At 33.0% G+C, this 13,834-nt stretch overlaps 1 protein-coding gene across 2 annotated transcripts; it reads right to left on the bottom strand.

Annotated features, from left to right (window-relative positions):
• Nucleotides 1-974: 974 nt before the first annotated feature.
• Nucleotides 975-13,200, bottom strand: slc14a2 (solute carrier family 14 member 2). 2 transcript variants are annotated; one of them, NM_001020519.1, is made up of 10 exons: nucleotides 13,141-13,180; nucleotides 12,963-13,040; nucleotides 12,695-12,857; nucleotides 11,708-11,897; nucleotides 11,509-11,637; nucleotides 9,652-9,844; nucleotides 5,141-5,288; nucleotides 4,921-5,055; nucleotides 2,542-2,591; nucleotides 975-2,451 (listed from the first exon to the last, which is right to left on the bottom strand). In NM_001020519.1, the coding sequence occupies exons 1-10, from the start codon at nucleotides 13,162-13,164 to the stop codon at nucleotides 2,164-2,166; spliced, it is 1,398 nt and encodes a 465-aa protein (NP_001018355.1). In that variant the 5' UTR covers nucleotides 13,165-13,180; the 3' UTR covers nucleotides 975-2,163. The 2 variants fall into 2 exon arrangements, with proteins under 2 accessions (NP_001018355.1, XP_021331686.1); XM_021476011.3 differs by lacking the exon at nucleotides 12,963-13,040 and having other exon boundaries at nucleotides 977-2,451; nucleotides 12,695-12,921; nucleotides 13,141-13,200.
• Nucleotides 13,201-13,834: the final 634 nt, after the last annotated feature.

The raw sequence follows: 13,834 nt of genomic DNA, 5'->3' as shown, positions 1-13,834 counted from the left end.
TTGGTCTCTCGTGCCAATCCCAAACATTGGTTTTAATGACACTTAATAACACATAAAAGACAAACAAGTTTTAAGGTGGGCAACAGTGTGAGATCTTGTCACATTTTGCGCTTCAAAATGTGCCACACGTTCTTTATTGGACACAGGTAGGAACTGCAAGCAGGCCAAATAAGTACCTTTATCATCTTCCTCAACAACCAGGATGATCCTTTTCTTCTTCGATCCAGAGCACACATACTGATTCATCTGACCATAATACACATTTCCACTGTGGGATGCTCCATTCCAGATGTCACCAAGCCCAATGAAGTTGACGCGGTTACGGACAATGTTAACATAGGGCTTTCTTTTGACACAGTGTAGTTTAAACTGCCATTTGTGGATGTAACTACATATTGTGGTACTTGACAGAGGTTTGCTGCAGTAGTCCCGAGCCCATGTGGTGATATCGCTTACAGATGAATGATGATTCTTGATTCAGTGCCACCTGAGGGATCGAAGATCATGGTTGCTGACCTTAGGTTGCGTCCTTGTCCTTTATGCACTGAAATTCCTCCAGATTTATTAAATTTTAATTTTGTTATATACTGTGGAAGATGAAATATCTAAATGTCTTCCTACTGTATTTTTCTTTGAAAAACATTGTTTTTCAACATTTCAATAGTTTTCTCACAGTCTTTTCTTGGATGCTGTTTTTGTACCAAATCATAATTACAATGACCTGTTGACATCACCTTTTTTAAATCACATCATTATTTAACCAACTTACTTGAGTCTAGCCTTAAATTGCTCCTGTCCTGACATTTTTGAAATGCTTTGCAGGTCTGAATGACAGAAAAGGATGTATATTTACAAATGATATAAAGTTGACCAGGCAAAACATTTTTGTTTGTATTGTCTGCAATGTCAAGTTTAAGTAAATATATGTTCTAAATGGGTGTAATGGTTATTGATTCAAAAGAAATACACCAGTGTAACTTTAATGTAAAAAATATAAATTTATTGGGATTTATAAAAGCCTTTTTAAAAAATATAACACTCATTTGTTACAGGTGAAAACACTGAAATAGAGCAGGTTCTCTATTCAACACATCTATTACACATTATGAACAGTTACAAAACAAACTGCACCTTTTGTCTTTTTGACATTTGACATTTTCATTTGGCATGCTTTAATCTTTCTCCTTAGCTGGAAGCAAAAAGTGACGTAGGCTTGGATATTTGAATTGTGACGCATAACAAGTTGTTTTGACAGCTAAATATCAAAATGAAGTCTTTTGCATTCTTGTTGTGTAGGTGCGCATTCTGCTAAAGTATTTAGAAATAGGGACTTTTACAAAATGCTGCATTTTAAAAATTCTGCATGCTGCAGGAATGTTTTATATTTGATCTAAGATCATTTTGTGATTCAAAGAAAAAAATATGAATTATCAATGTTATGGAAAAAAAAGTTTTTTATGTTGTTTTAATGTGATGTTAAGTGATGTTGTTATGCAACATAAATTGAAAAGACTTGTAAAGTTAATCTGATTCAACTTAATTTAAGGCACTGACTGTTTTATACAGAAATGTATTCTTACATTTATGCAATCTATGAATTGCAAATAATCTTGAAATTGTGTGCAGCAGAATGCTTTTAGATCTTCAACCTTTAGCAAACGCCACCTAAAGAATCGAGTTACCAGTCAACTTTAAAACCCTTTACTTGAGAATGGCAAAGGGTAAAATTTGTTTACAGTGTGAATATTTGGGGTTTGCTTTCAAATTAACCTTACAAGTCTAGCATTACAGTGACTTTAAACAACTCATATGACTTAAAAAGTCAAAATAATACATTTATGTGTCATCACACTTATTGATGACAATTTTTAAGGTTTAGATTTCAGAAGAAAAAGTGTGTGTGTGTGTTCAGAGCACTTTTTTGTGTTCTTTCAGTTTGGCTTACGCACATTCATGAATATAGGCATGTTTTAATAATATTTTGTTTTTGCATTTCTGCTAGTAAAAGTGTTTGTCAGACCTTTTGAAAGTAGTGCATTGAGGGCAATGTCCAAAACAGTGTCTCTTAGCTATTATTGTGAGGAATTTTCAAACATCATGTGAGGGAAACATGTAATTGAGGTAAATGAATTTGAGTTTCCTCTGAGGTCCTATCTGATCTACTCATAGTGTGTTTTCCTCTTGCTGAACATCCACCGTGCAAATATCCAGATCTTTCTTTTCCATTGAAATGGATATTTGCTCTTTCTCCAGCTGTGATTCTGTGTCTTTGGCCTGAATTCCCTTCTGTGTTTTCTCCTCTTTCTTCATTTTCCAGTAGTATCTCAGGTTTTGTTCAGGGTAGGCAACTTTAGCGAGAGGCAGTTTATGGATGAATTTGGTTTCCGTTGTGATCAACAGGAAAGTGAGGGCAGAGAGACAGAAGGGCCAGGTGCATGCTGGGAGTCCAAACTGTTAAAATATGTCAAATGTATTAAAATCTATGTTTAAAAAAAAAAAAAATTCTGAATATTTGATGTTTTCAAGGTTTAAAATACGTACATTAGACATCACATTTCCAATTGCAGAGCCAAGGTATGCACAGAAAAATGCTGTGAAAAATAAACAAGAATGTTAGGGATTTGCTTATAATTTGTTGTAAAAACAATTTTACTTATAATTGCCAGTGGTGTAAAATAACGAATTACAAATATTTAAATGACTGTAATTGAGTCGTTTTTCTCAGAAATTATAATTTACTAAGTAGTTTTTAATTTGTGTACTTTCACTCTCCCTTGAGCACATTTTTTGTGTAGTATCTGTAGATCAACCTGCAGTCACTACTTTTTTTTTCTTGTCTATGGGGATTAGAAAAATCTAATTCCTGTCCAATCAAATCGCACATAGAAGGTAAATTGCATCATAACGATCTACCCCAAGACATGGGCGATTTATAATTGCAGTAAACAGTTTGGAAGCATTAAAAGTGTCCAAGAAGATGTCCAAAATCTTTACATACATTGACCCAGAGACTGTTTACGTAGATGCATGTCACTAATGAGAAGGTGACAGATGTTTACTGTACTGTATGAAGACTGACATGGCCTTAAGGCACAAGACGTCAACATGATGCCAGATTGACGTTTTACCTTAACGTCATGGGGACGTTGCATTTTGTTTGGAAATGAAAATTGGGTTGACGTCAAAACTCAATGTCAGGCCAACCTAAATGTCCAACCTTACACCAACCAAATATCAACGTCTAATGATGTTACAGCTTGACATTGTGTGAACATTACATCTATGACGTCTATCAGATATTGAATTTTGGTTGCCATAACTGACAAATAAATGTATCTGACGTCAATATGACGCTGGTTTAAGATGTTGGTTCCCATTTGGATTTTGGTCACTTTCTAACAACTGAAAATTGACCAAATATCAACATTATTTGTTGTCGTTATTGGACATCAAAATAGCATTGCTCTTAGACACTGGCTACTCACTGAATTTTGGTCAGTTGACATCACAACCTAGAAATCTTAATCTAACCTAATATTATCATCTTATGACATTGTGTTCCTGCTGGGCAATAACTCTTTATAATAACAATAATTCTTGGTCAGTTTGGAAAACCTTTGTTTTACTCAGTGTAACAGTATGACTGTCAGTTCATTCATTCATTCATTCATTCATTCATTCATTCATTCATGTCCAGCACATTTTTACGCAACGGATACCCTTCCAGCCGCAACCCATCTCTGGGAAAACTTTTAGTTCAATAGGAGTCATATAAACATGAGCATTTAAAGGATTTTAGTCATTTTAAAGCTGGTTTAAAACAGTTATGAATCTGGAATGTTGATCAAAAGAAAGAAGAGTGAACTCTTAAAAATAAATGTTCCATGGAATAATGCCTAAAAATTTTTTTTAGGTTTATTTACGTTTGTGTGTACAGTAAATGTAAAAAATAATAATAATTTGACTAAAAATCATCACAAATTTATCCGACTTTTACATTTTATTGTACTTTCACTGACATAGATTTCTTAATCAGCATCATTCCTCACCATCTACCATCTGAAAAATGTTAACACTTTAAATTACAGTTTTTTTTGCTTACAGTAATGCCAAAATTGGTTTTATAAATGAAAGATGAAACAGTAAAATTTATTATATTGCATATGATAAAGGTTTCATGTATCTACATATTTCCATTTATGTAATTATTTGATGTTCTTGCACAGCTATTCTTTTCGACTCAAACTGTCCCTTTTGCCTTAATTCATTGTATGATCCCGTCTATATTAGTATATGTCTTTCTCTTCTTTGTGTTTGAATTGTCTACTTAGGTTTTTAGAAATTTTATGTTGCATCCAGTATCATTTTTGAAACTTCCTTCACATGTAACTTGGGATTTTTTATTTATTTATTTATTTATTTTGCTTAAATGGCACTGGGATGATATATTTCTGTTTTAATAGGTTTCAATGGGACATTTTGTTCTAAAAGCCTTAAGAGGATTTTTTTTCGTACCTGGATTTATTAATGAAAGTCTTCCAGTAAGTAAAAGTGAAAAAAGAAAAAGGTCAATAAAAACCAAATTAACACAAATTGTCAAAATGATCACAAAAAATTACATTAAAAATATAAAAATGATATGTAATCAAAACACTTGAAAAACATCTAAATAACTCTCTTTTTTTTCTTTTTTTTACTTGTATGCTACAGTTTGTTAATGCAACCATTAATTGATCTTTATTTTTAAGAGTGATCTGGGTTTTTATTTACATTGCTACACTATTGACAATAGACAATGGACTTTTTTCCTGAATATCTGACCACAGTGAATGCAATGTGACCACACCTTAATGATAAAGGAAACTGCAGTTAGTTACACAATCAGGAAGGAAGGAGAGGGAATATCAGATCTGAACCTACCACAAGCCACAGCCAGCAGATGTGTCTGCCACGTGAGAGCATAGAACATCCCACCAATGGCAATGCAGGCTAAAACACAGTTATAGCCCCACAGGCCCATGTAGATGTTTTTGAATGGGGCTGCAAGAGCTAGACCTGAAAATAAAGTTACACCTTAATCATCAATGTTTTAAAGCTTGATATGTTTAGAATTAAATATTGACTTGTGACCTCTTCTTACCTGACACCATACCAACTGCTGATCCAATAGTTGCATGCGCAAATGTTATGGGTGAGGAGATGAACAGAGCAATCATGAATATTCCCCCTGTCCAAGCGTTGTCACATCCGTATACCTGTCCAATGCCCACAGGGATTGAGCGGAAGAGCTGTTTCAACGAAACATAAATAAAAATTCAACTGCATTAAAATTCTGCCCATACACAAAAAGAGTCACAAACCAGACACTGAAAAAAAAAAGATTTCTGCAAAAGTGTTGCAAACAACATATATGGGTTACATTTAAACAAACAAATTAAATATAGTAATGTTCAGCTTAAGGCAGCGCAGTGGCGTAGTGGGTAGCAATGTCGCCTCACAGCAAGAAGGTTGCTGGTTTGTGTCTCGCCTGGGTGTGGAATTTGCATGTTTTCTCTGCGTTTGCATGGATTTCCTCCAGGTGCTCTGGTTTCCCCCACAGTCCAAAGACATGTGCTCTAGGTGAATTGGGTAAGCTAAATTGTCCGTAGTGTATACAGTATGTGTCAATGAGAGTGTATGGATGCTTTACAGTGATGGGTTGAGCTTAATTTATTTGTATAAATTCAGCCTAAATAAATTATTTACAACCACTTCAAAAATGAGTAAATCCAAGGAATCATCTTGAACCTTTTTTCAGAGTATGAATTTGTTAAATGAATTGCTTTTTTAAGCTCAATTCAAGCAAGCAAAGAACATTCCAGAATTCAGTCTAGCAGGAATTTTGCAGTCACGCATAAGGTAACAGATAAGGAAATCTTATGTAACACTAACAGATTTAAATGTTACTTTTACTGCAATTCATACCTTTCATTTATTTATTTCACATTAAATGTGATAAAATCATTTTATTTTAAAGAATAATTTTTAAAATTAATTTTTTGTGATAATTCATGCCATTTTTTGTTTGTTTTATTTATCTGTTTATAAATGCAAAAAATACTAACAGATAATTTGTATAATTACATTTGCATATAAATTTTTAGCAACCATATCAAAAGTTGTTTCTGAATTTCTTACTTTTCTTAATTTTTACACTTGATTATGATTATGTATACATTTTATACCATTGTATGTTTTTATTTGATTTATTCAGCTTATTCTCCGTGTACGAGCGGGCGCAGCCATTTGAATCTTTTTGGCTTGAGACGTGGTCTCATTCACCTCCATTCATTTTTAGATGTTAAAAACAGCTTGTTTTGCTGCTTGTCGCAAACTAATACATTCATATTACATTATTTTACTTTGTCTGGTTATGCAAACACTTGTTTGTAGAGCAACTCGTTTGACAGTTTTTTGACGTTTATTAGTCATTTCTGCCACAGGCAACTGAATCGAAAGTTCTAAAAGAATCGCAAAAACAAGTGCACTTCCGCATTGCAGAATAGGTTCAATAGGCTATGTATATGTTTTAAGTGTCAAAACATTGCATAAGATAACATAACTTGCATTTTAGAAACTGGCAGGATGATTTACACATATCTCTAATATTTTAACACTATAGGTTTAAAAACAATTGTTTTAAATTGTTCTTTAGTAAGTGAGTTCGACTTCCAGTGGCATTTTACCACTAACGAACCATCCCAGTGGGCACACTGATATCAAAACAATATCTAAACTATACTTTTTTACCTTATTTAAAATGAGCTGAAACATCACAATTATTGAGATTTTTGTGGAGATGACTTAATTGTTTTATGTTTAATCCACTTAAATTTGTAAAATCAATTAAGTTGGTATATCGATTTGTGTTGGTAAAACATGAAGGATTTGTGTGGAACCCAGCACTTTTTATAGTGTACAAATAGGTATGAGGTAAAACCTTAATGTCCATTTGACATCCACACATTGCTGCCTAAATGACCACCAAAATATCAAACATAAATTTTATAACATAAAAAAATGTATTCATCTAAAGCCTTTGATTACAAATTTTCATATCTAAAATGCATGTTAACTACATTTATGTTTATGTTATGTTATGTTATGTTATGTTATGTTATGTTATGTTATGTTATGTTATGTCATGTTGTTATGTTATGTTATGTTATGTTATGTTATGTTATGTTATGTTAAGTTATGTTATGTTATGTTAAGTTATGTTATGTTGTTGTTATGTTATGTTGTTATATGTTATGTTATGTTTTGTTATGTTATGTTATGTTATGTTATGTTATGTCATGTTATGTTATGTTATGTCATGTTATGTCATGTTGTTATGTTATGTTATGTTATGTTATGTTATGTTATGTTATGTTATGTTATGTTATGTTATGTTATGTCATGTTATGTCATGTTGTTATGTTATGTTATGTTATGTTATGTTATGTTATGTTGTTATGTTATGTTATGTTATGTCATGTTATGTTATGTTATGTTATGTTATGTTATGTTATGTTATGTCATGTTGTTATGTTATGTTATGTTATGTTATGTTATGTTATGTCATGTTGTTATGTTATGTTATGTTATGTTATGTTATGTTATGTTATGTCATGTTGTTATGTTATGTTATGTTATGTTATGTTATGTTATGTTATGTTATGTTATGTCATGTTATGTCATGTTGTTATGTTATGTTATGTTATGTTATGTTATGTTATGTTATGTTGTTATGTTGTTATGTTATGTCATGTTGTTATGTTATGTTATGTTATGTTATGTTATGTTATGTTATGTCATGTTATGTCATGTTGTTATGTTATGTTATGTTATGTTATGTTATGTTATGTTATGTTATGTTATGTTGTTATGTTATGTTATGTTATGTCATGTTATGTTATGTTATGTTATGTTATGTTATGTTATGTTATGTTATGGTATGTTATGTCATGTTGTTATGTTATGTTATGTTATGTTATGTTATGTTATGTTATGTTATGTTATGTCATGTTGTTATGTTATGTTAGGTTATGTTAGGTTATGTTATGTTATGTTGTTATGTTATGTTATGTTGTTATGTTATGTTATGTTATGTTATGTTATGTTATGTCATGTCATGTTATGTCATGTTGTTATGTTATGTTATGTTATGTTATGTTATGTTATGTTATGTTATGTTATGTTATGTTATGTCATGTTATGTTATGGTGGCTCAGTGGGTAACACTGTTGCCTCACAGCAAGAAGGTCGCTGGTTGGAGTCCGAGCTGGGTCAGTTGGCATTTCTGTGTGGAGTTCGCATGTTCTCCCCTTGTTAGTGTGAGTTTCCTTTGGTTGCTCTGGTTTCCCCCACAGTCCAAAGACATGCGCTATAGGTGAATTAGATTAACTAAATCAGAGACTAAGCCAAAGGAAGATGAATGAATGAATGAATGTTATGCAATGTCATATTTTATGATTTGTGTTGGTAAAACATAAAGGATTTGTGTGGAACCCAGCACTTTTTATAGTGTACAAATAGGTATGAGGTAAAACCTTAATGTCCATTTGACATCCACACATTGCTGCCTAAATGACCACCAAAATATCAAACATTAATTTTATAAAATAAAAAAAATGTATTCATCTAAAGCCTTTGATTACAAATTCACACTGGATTTTATATCTAAAATGCATGTTAACTACATTTATGTTTATGTTATGTTATGTTATGTTATGTTATGTTATGTTATGTTATGTTATGTTATGTTGTTGTTATGTTATGTTATGTTATGTTGTTGTTATGTTGTTGTTATGTTATGTTATGTTGTTGTTATGTTATGTTATGTTATGTTGTTGTTATGTTGTTGTTATGTTATGTTATGTTATGTTATGTTATGTTGTTGTTATGTTGTTGTTATGTTATGTCATGTTGTTATGTTATGTTATGTTATGTTGTTATGTTATGTTATGTTATGTTATGTTATGTTATGTTATGTTGTTGTTATGTTATGTTATGTTATGTTATGTTATGTTATGTTATGTTATGTTATGATATGTTGTTATGTTATGTTATGGTATGTCATGTCATGTCATGTCATGTCATGTCATGTTATGTTATGTTATGGTGGCTCAGTGGTTAACACTGTTGCCTCACAGCAAGAAGGTCGCTGGTTGGAGTCCGAGCTGGGTCAGTTGGCATTTCTGTGTGGAGTTCGCATGTTCTCCCCTTGTTAGTGTGAGTTTCCTTTGGTTGCTCTGGTTTCCCCCACAGTCCAAAGACATGCGCTATAGGTGAATTAGATGAACTAAATCAGAGACTAAGCCAAAGGAAGATGAATGAATGAATGAATGTTATGCAATGTCATATTTTACAGTATGTGTGTATAAAATTCAGATTTTTCTTCAGACTTTCCTTTTCCTTTCTTTACATTTGATCAAAAATGCTAGATGGAATTCCATTTTGTCAGTTTCAGATAAACAGCTCTTTTTAGTGTATGTGATGTCAATCTATACTTCTCCTGCAAAGAGCTGTCACTAAACACTGTCTTGCTCTGGGGAAGTGGCAATAAAACCCACATTTGAGACAGCCTTTACTTCTTTGATAGCCTCATGTTCTCTTGTTAGCTTTTACCTGTGCATAATCCAGCTCAGACCATGTCAGGTTAGACATGGATGTAGTTGGCTGGATGAGAATCTGAGGGAAGTATTGATTGTAGTGTCCTGTAGCCACCATATGGAGACACACCAGTATGTTAAACGGCAAGGTGAAGACAGGCAGATCCCAGCGGCTGTTGATGGAGGCCAAGGCACTGGATACTATAGGACTGAAGAAAACCACAGTGTTAGGATCCTGTAAATCAGCACCACTAAACTGCTGACTTTTAATTGTCAGTTGGAGGGAATTGTTAAATTCACGAATGTAATGTGAATGTGAAATGAATCTTAATTTTAAATAATAAAATGCAACTTTTAATTGTGAATAGCTTGTTACATGCATACTTTTTAAAGGGAGAAGCAATGCTTCCAGTGTCATGGAGGTGTGTGAGGGTGAGTGTCCTATCAAAAAGCTGGCAGATGGCTAATTTGCACACTGCTATGCCTCATTGAGAAAATGTGACTCTACCAACATTTTTTTTTTTTTTTTGCATAACTCTGTTCTCTGTTGCATAACTCTGCATAAAACTATACAACACCAATAACTTGTATTCCTTCTTTTTCAAAATATGAGTACAGGACAAATTATCAGTGAAAGAAGATTTGCACAGTTCCTAGAACAATACCATCGCAGCAAAACACTTTTACCATAGTGCGTGATTTGTAAACAGATACATTTACATTTTTTTCTGACTGCTTAAGCACAATTTTGAAATTAAGGCTCATTTTGTCAAAACACTACATACAATTTACACATCCACTCACACAAATAGCAGAACACATCAGAACTTTTGCAAAATGAAACACTTCATCCAAAACTTTACAACACTATTACAAAACACAATTTTAACACCACACAGAACACACATGCCTCATTCAATATAAATCTGTTTTCTTCATTTACACACTTCTCTTACCCTAACCCCAACCCTAACTCTAACTTTCCTAGAGACGTTGGAAAACATGGAAAAGAAAAAAAAAAACAAATAGACAAAAAAAAATAATTTATTTATTTATTAATTATTAATTATAAAATATATGCGTCTATATTTAGGTCAAAATTATAAAAGTAAAAAAAGGCTAAATAGATTGTTTTGATTACATATTTTGGTCTTGTGTAAAAAAAAGTTGATATTTTGTAAAATACCCAAACCAGTTGAGAACCACTGATCTAAACTAGCAATGAAACTGAACTGCAAAAGGTGTTCTGTATAAATGTGTACCAGTGGGACTCACCAATATTTATACAAATGCGATCTGATAAATCTGTTTGCCCCTATGTAACCCTATGCTAAAAATAAAGTGGTAAAACCTTTGAACATTTCATTTTTTGCACATTCCGTTACCATGTGACGTGTGAACTTTAATAACTCAATCATATGACAGTGACTGACTGAAGGAACATTCTAGATGAAGATTCCAAATTCCTAGCATTTCAGTTCTTCCTAGACTAGATGTCTTTAAAATCTTTCTGACAAAAACTAAGCATCCCGCACTTGCTAAATTTGTAGGCTGTTACAGATAATTTAGAAATGAACACATACTAAGAAACTGACAAAAACGTTCAAAAAAGTTTCAAACCGCAACATGAATCACAAATAAAATTTACATTTAGTAAAGAAATCTTTTAAATTGTTCGATATTAGTCAACCAAAATGTCTGTACTCATCATTATGCAACACAATTTTCTGCCCTGAATCTGCAGAGTGGCTCTGACTTTAAGCAGCATCAACTCATACAGACTACAAATCTTGCAAAGTGCATTCCAGCTCTAAGCTATTTCCTTTCTTACAAGTTAAAATAAGTCTTGGAAGGAGCCATGACACAAACTCACCATGCCATTGACATGAAGATGTTGGGAAGAAGAAGCCACCAATACCAATCTCCAGCATTTGAGAAAACTGCCATCAGGAGACCAACCAAAATGCCGTTATATCCATACAGACCAGCAGCAATTGCACCTCTGAGGGAACACAACACTTAAACCTTGCTCAAACATTTAGACATTCATAATGAACCAGTTGTGTTAATACCTGTTCTGACAGAGGATGAGTGCAGAAATCGTAGCAAACACGGTTCCAACAAAACCATTGAGTGCCCACCATCTATTCTGGAGGATCAGTCCAGCAAAGATGATCAGACCACTGAGAGGGTTGTTCACAAACATCACCTGAGCCGCTCCACGCAACACCCAGTCCATAATTTGGAGCAAGATAAACTGGCCTGAACAGGGTAAACATGAGAAAGCACATAGTTGATACCAATAAAGTCTTTGCAGATGTCTGCAGAGGGCAGAGGTTTAAAGAGATATGTGTGTATGCCATGAAAAATGTCCTGCAGTGAAAACAATTACTAATAACAATAATAACCAAACAATTAATAACTGCTACTAATCTGTGTGTCTGTGAATGCATTTTGTAGTTAAGTATCAAAAGTAATCAACCATTAAATGACTAGCTTGGGTCTTTAATGCAGGATTTAGAAACACCTGTAATGCCCACAGGTTTAAAACTGTAGTTTCAATTGTTTGTAAAATTATAAACATGGTCACTAATGGCCGGACAACACAGTAAGAGCAGTTCACATCAATTCTCAATGATGTCTGTTTTTTTTTTTACTATAGTTATTTACACATTGCAGCAGTTATAGATCCATTTATTAGAAAAACATTTAAGCATTTAAGAGTTAAAAAAAATCATGATAAAAAGACTGCATATATTTCCGTCTTAGAAAGAGTATGTTTTTAATTAGGTGTGGATCACACATTATTAAATGTATGACGTTTAACATATTTCCACTTGTTTACAAAGTACAAAAGTTGAAAAAGAAAGTGTTAAAGCTGCATTTTTATCTTTAAGATAAAGAAAACAGGAATGCTTAGGCTTTTCCATTGTCAATCTAAACGTAAAGTAGACTTGCAAACACTCTTCTGCCAACTATTCACTGCAGAATTAATGCTCTTGTTGTTTTTTTCAAGCTTGGCTCTTGATCGAGCTTCAATTAAGCTTAAACTCCTGTACCTTTCATCCATTCTCCGAACGCAGCCATGTCTCCAGAAATAAACGAGACCCATTTTATGAGATTTGCTTTAAACCTCTGGCCCGAATTGATCTTCTCGAGTCCCTGCTGTTTCTTCTCATCTGTAATTTTGTGGACTGGATTTGCCATGAGTGGTTGCAGCTCCTGTAAATGTTCACAGACACAAACACTTAATATTCTTTGCAGGGATCCGTCTGTGTTCTGCCTCCTGGAATTTTTCAAAAGACAAGAGAACAGGAAAAATCTCACCTTTGTGTTTTGAGCACTGGAATATTGTGTAGAAGTAGACGTTTTGCAGAGATGTGTGACATTCAGCGGGTCACTTTTCTATTAAAACATTGACTTTATTCAATTTAATTCAAGTTTTGATACTATCATACTCAATTGACATAACATTCAGAGAGAGAGAAAAAAGGAGTGTATCTACCTTCGTTAGATGTGTTCCAGGCATATATGAGGCCAGTTACAGAAAGAATCAATGAAGTCCATGAAGCCACAGATCTGATGGTTTTATAGTGCCGGTCTGTTTGCGTTGCTCCACCTCTATTCATGCAGTTCAAATCTTACTTTGCATTCCTCTGACTTAGTTTGGTCCTATTCTAAGTTGCTTGAGCAGGTTTCTGCTAATCACTTTGCTTTTTCATTCTGATAAGCTGTTAAAAAGCATTAAAAAATGTTCTATGGTTTTTGAAACTTTGTATGCAATTACCAAATAACTGTAACACGTTCTTCTCAAAATTAAAAAAAAAAAAGCAGATAACATAGACTGCATATGGATTAACATTTTAGTACTTGAATTAGTAGTCAATTATTTGAGTTGGAAAAACACAAAAGGGCCTCTGTTCTACGAATCCATTAGTAAAACAAAACTGTGTCAAACAGTAGACCTGTTACTCTGTTCTTTTTATATTTGTGGTACATTTAAATGTTCTGGAAGATTGTTTACCATTTATTAAGCATTAGCAAATATTGAATTCATCTGTTAAGCTATAACTCTACATTAATAAATGTTAGTAAGCAGTTTATAACTGCAGCTACAAATGCTCTATTCTTGACTTATAACCACATTTATAATGTAGCTAATAATGTTACTTTCATACTTAGTTAATGATTTATTTTTT

The sequence above is a fragment of the Danio rerio genome, chromosome 5 (genome assembly GCF_049306965.1).
Source record: "Danio rerio strain Tuebingen ecotype United States chromosome 5, GRCz12tu, whole genome shotgun sequence".
Classification (NCBI taxonomy): domain Eukaryota; kingdom Metazoa; phylum Chordata; class Actinopteri; order Cypriniformes; family Danionidae; genus Danio; species Danio rerio.
The sequence above is the reverse complement of the archived record's forward strand: the minus strand, read 5'-3'. Positions and strand labels throughout refer to the sequence as shown.

Coding starts and splice junctions, on each gene's coding strand:
- slc14a2 (NM_001020519.1), bottom strand. CDS start 13,164: ATGCCTGGAACACATCTAACGAAG. Junction 11,638..11,707: donor CTCATCCTCTGTCAGAACAG/GTATTAACACAA, acceptor GTGTTCCCTCAG/AGGTGCAATTGCTGCTGGTC. Junction 5,289..9,651: donor CTGAGCTGGATTATGCACAG/GTAAAAGCTAAC, acceptor TCGTTGAAACAG/CTCTTCCGCTCAATCCCTGT.